Below are 2054 nucleotides of genomic sequence, written 5' to 3'. Positions count from 1 at the left end.
GAGGGGGGAGAGAGGTAGGGGGGGGGCTGCAGTGTAGAGAGAGAGCGGGGCAGAAAAGTCCCAGCGTCAGCAACTTGTATTGATTAAAAACTAACCTTCCAGTCTTCTCCTCCATCGACGCGAGCACACACACACACACTCACAGACACGCACACACACACAGCCGAGCAATAGAATTACAACGAGTCAGGAGCAAGCAGGCCTTGATGTGCAGGAGACCAGCAACCTGCAGGAGCAGACCGAGTGTGTGTGTACAGTGTGTGTGTACAGTGTGTCTGTAGAGTGTGTGTGTGTGTGTGTAGTGTAGAATGTGTGTTTTTGCTCCCTTTGAATCAATAGCACTGTGTGTTTAGCAGCTGGGTCTTCGTGGGGTGAGCGAGCACCACAGTGAGAGAGAGATAGTCAGAGAGAGAGTGAGAGTGAGAGTGAGAGTGAGAGTGAGAGAGAGAGAGAGAGAGAGAGAGAGAGAGAGAGAGAGAGAGAGAGATAGTCAGAGAGAGAGTGAGAATGAGAGTGGAAGAGAGAGAGGGAAGAGGAACAGAGAGAGAGGAAAGAGACAGAAAACCAAAAGAGGGGGGAGAAAAAGAGAGACGAGACAGAGAGAGAGAGAGAGAGAGAGAGAGAGAGAGAAAGAGAGAGAGAGAGAGAGAGAGAGAGAAAGAGAGAGAGAGAGAGAGAGAGAGAGAGAGAGAGAAAAGCGGGACAGGGGAGAAAGAGGGAGAAAAGAGGAGTAGAAAAGGGGAGGAGAGAGGGGAAGAGGGATGTGCCGGCCCGGGCTGGCCAGCTTTGCTAATGATAGTCACGTCTAGGCCTGTCTGGTTGTCCCTGGCAACCAGACATGATGTAACACGAGGATGAACTTGAACTTGGGGCAGGGAGGAGGGAAGTTGAGAAGGGGGTGAGGGCGGGAAAAAGGGATGGAAAGGAGGGAGGGAAGGAGAAAAGAAGAGGTGGTGGGTTTGCTCACTGGCTGGAAGCGTGAACAATGGAGAGAAGCGATCAATAAGCCCATTCCACTGAGGGGAAACACAGGCCCCAGACGGATAACCTTGCCCACCAGGCACTTCCCTGAATAGTCAAGACCCTCACTCTCTCTCTCTCCCACAAACTCACCCCTCACACACTCACTCTCAAACTCGTTCAAACACACACACTCTCATGCACACACACCAAACTCTCTCTTAAAGACTCGTTGTAGAAGTTTCTGGATGATTCAGAGTAGAGGGCCATGACTAGCCTGCTGCAGTGTGTTTGGCCACTAGGAAACATGGGATACTGTTAAAGAAGAGAGATTGTGCTCACTGTCTTTATCCAGATGGAAACCTGCTCCATCTAAGCTGTGTATCCCCCCCTACCCTTCTGTCTCTCCTCCACAGTGGTACCTGGGGTAAGGATTCCAGACCCCCCCGCCGACCGCCCGCTCTACAGATCGCTGGACCCCCCCACCCCCCACCCCTCCCCCCACTTGCTGCCCTGAGTGCGACCCGACCCGACCCGACACACCTCTCCGACAGAGAGGCCACACCACTCGCCCGACTCCACCACAGCATCCACCTCTACTGCCCACCCCGCCAGCCTGCGCCAGAGAGACTACAGCATTAGCGTGTCTACCCCTCTTCTCCTCCTCCCTTCCTCCCTCTGTCTTCCACTCCTCCATCCCTGGAGCTGACTCCACCACACGGCGCGATCTAGCCATGCGCACACACACACACACACAACCATGCTATATATCTATATAGCCCATATATATATACCTTCATATGTATGGTCTATATGCCCATATTCATATATCGTACCAGTCGCTCTCTCTCGGTCTCTGTCTCGGTCTCTCTCTCGCTTACTTCCCTCTCCCTCCCTCCCTCTCTCTCTCTCTACCTCTCTCTTCTGTACCTTTCTCTCTCTCTGTCCTTCCACATCTCTCTCCCTCTGTGTCTCTTTCGGAAGTGGAAGCTCCAGGGACGAGAGCACCTCTGTCTTTCGTGTGTCTTTGTCCGGGCGGGGGATCCTAACCCTTCTGACTCCAAGAGCTTCCCCCCCTTCCTGTGGCTGCCGCA

At 53.5% G+C, this 2054-nt stretch overlaps 1 protein-coding gene across 1 annotated transcript in view; it reads left to right on the top strand.

The window, feature by feature from the left end:
• The window catches only part of nfia (nuclear factor I/A), a 106818-nt gene extending 105358 nt beyond the window's left edge, over positions 1–1460 (top strand). Inside the window, exon 12 of the mRNA XM_084675874.1 lies at positions 1377–1460. Within this exon, the coding sequence (XP_084532000.1) occupies positions 1377–1391 (15 nt within the window). The 3' untranslated portion in view covers positions 1392–1460. The remainder of the gene's footprint in view (positions 1–1376) is intronic.
• The last annotated feature ends 594 nt before the right edge of the window (positions 1461–2054 follow it).

The sequence above is a fragment of the Hypomesus nipponensis genome, chromosome 16, assembly GCF_054491055.1.
Source record: "Hypomesus nipponensis isolate SF chromosome 16, ASM5449105v1, whole genome shotgun sequence".
NCBI classification, from domain to species: domain Eukaryota; kingdom Metazoa; phylum Chordata; class Actinopteri; order Osmeriformes; family Osmeridae; genus Hypomesus; species Hypomesus nipponensis.
This window is presented reverse-complemented; position numbering and strand designations above follow the sequence as displayed.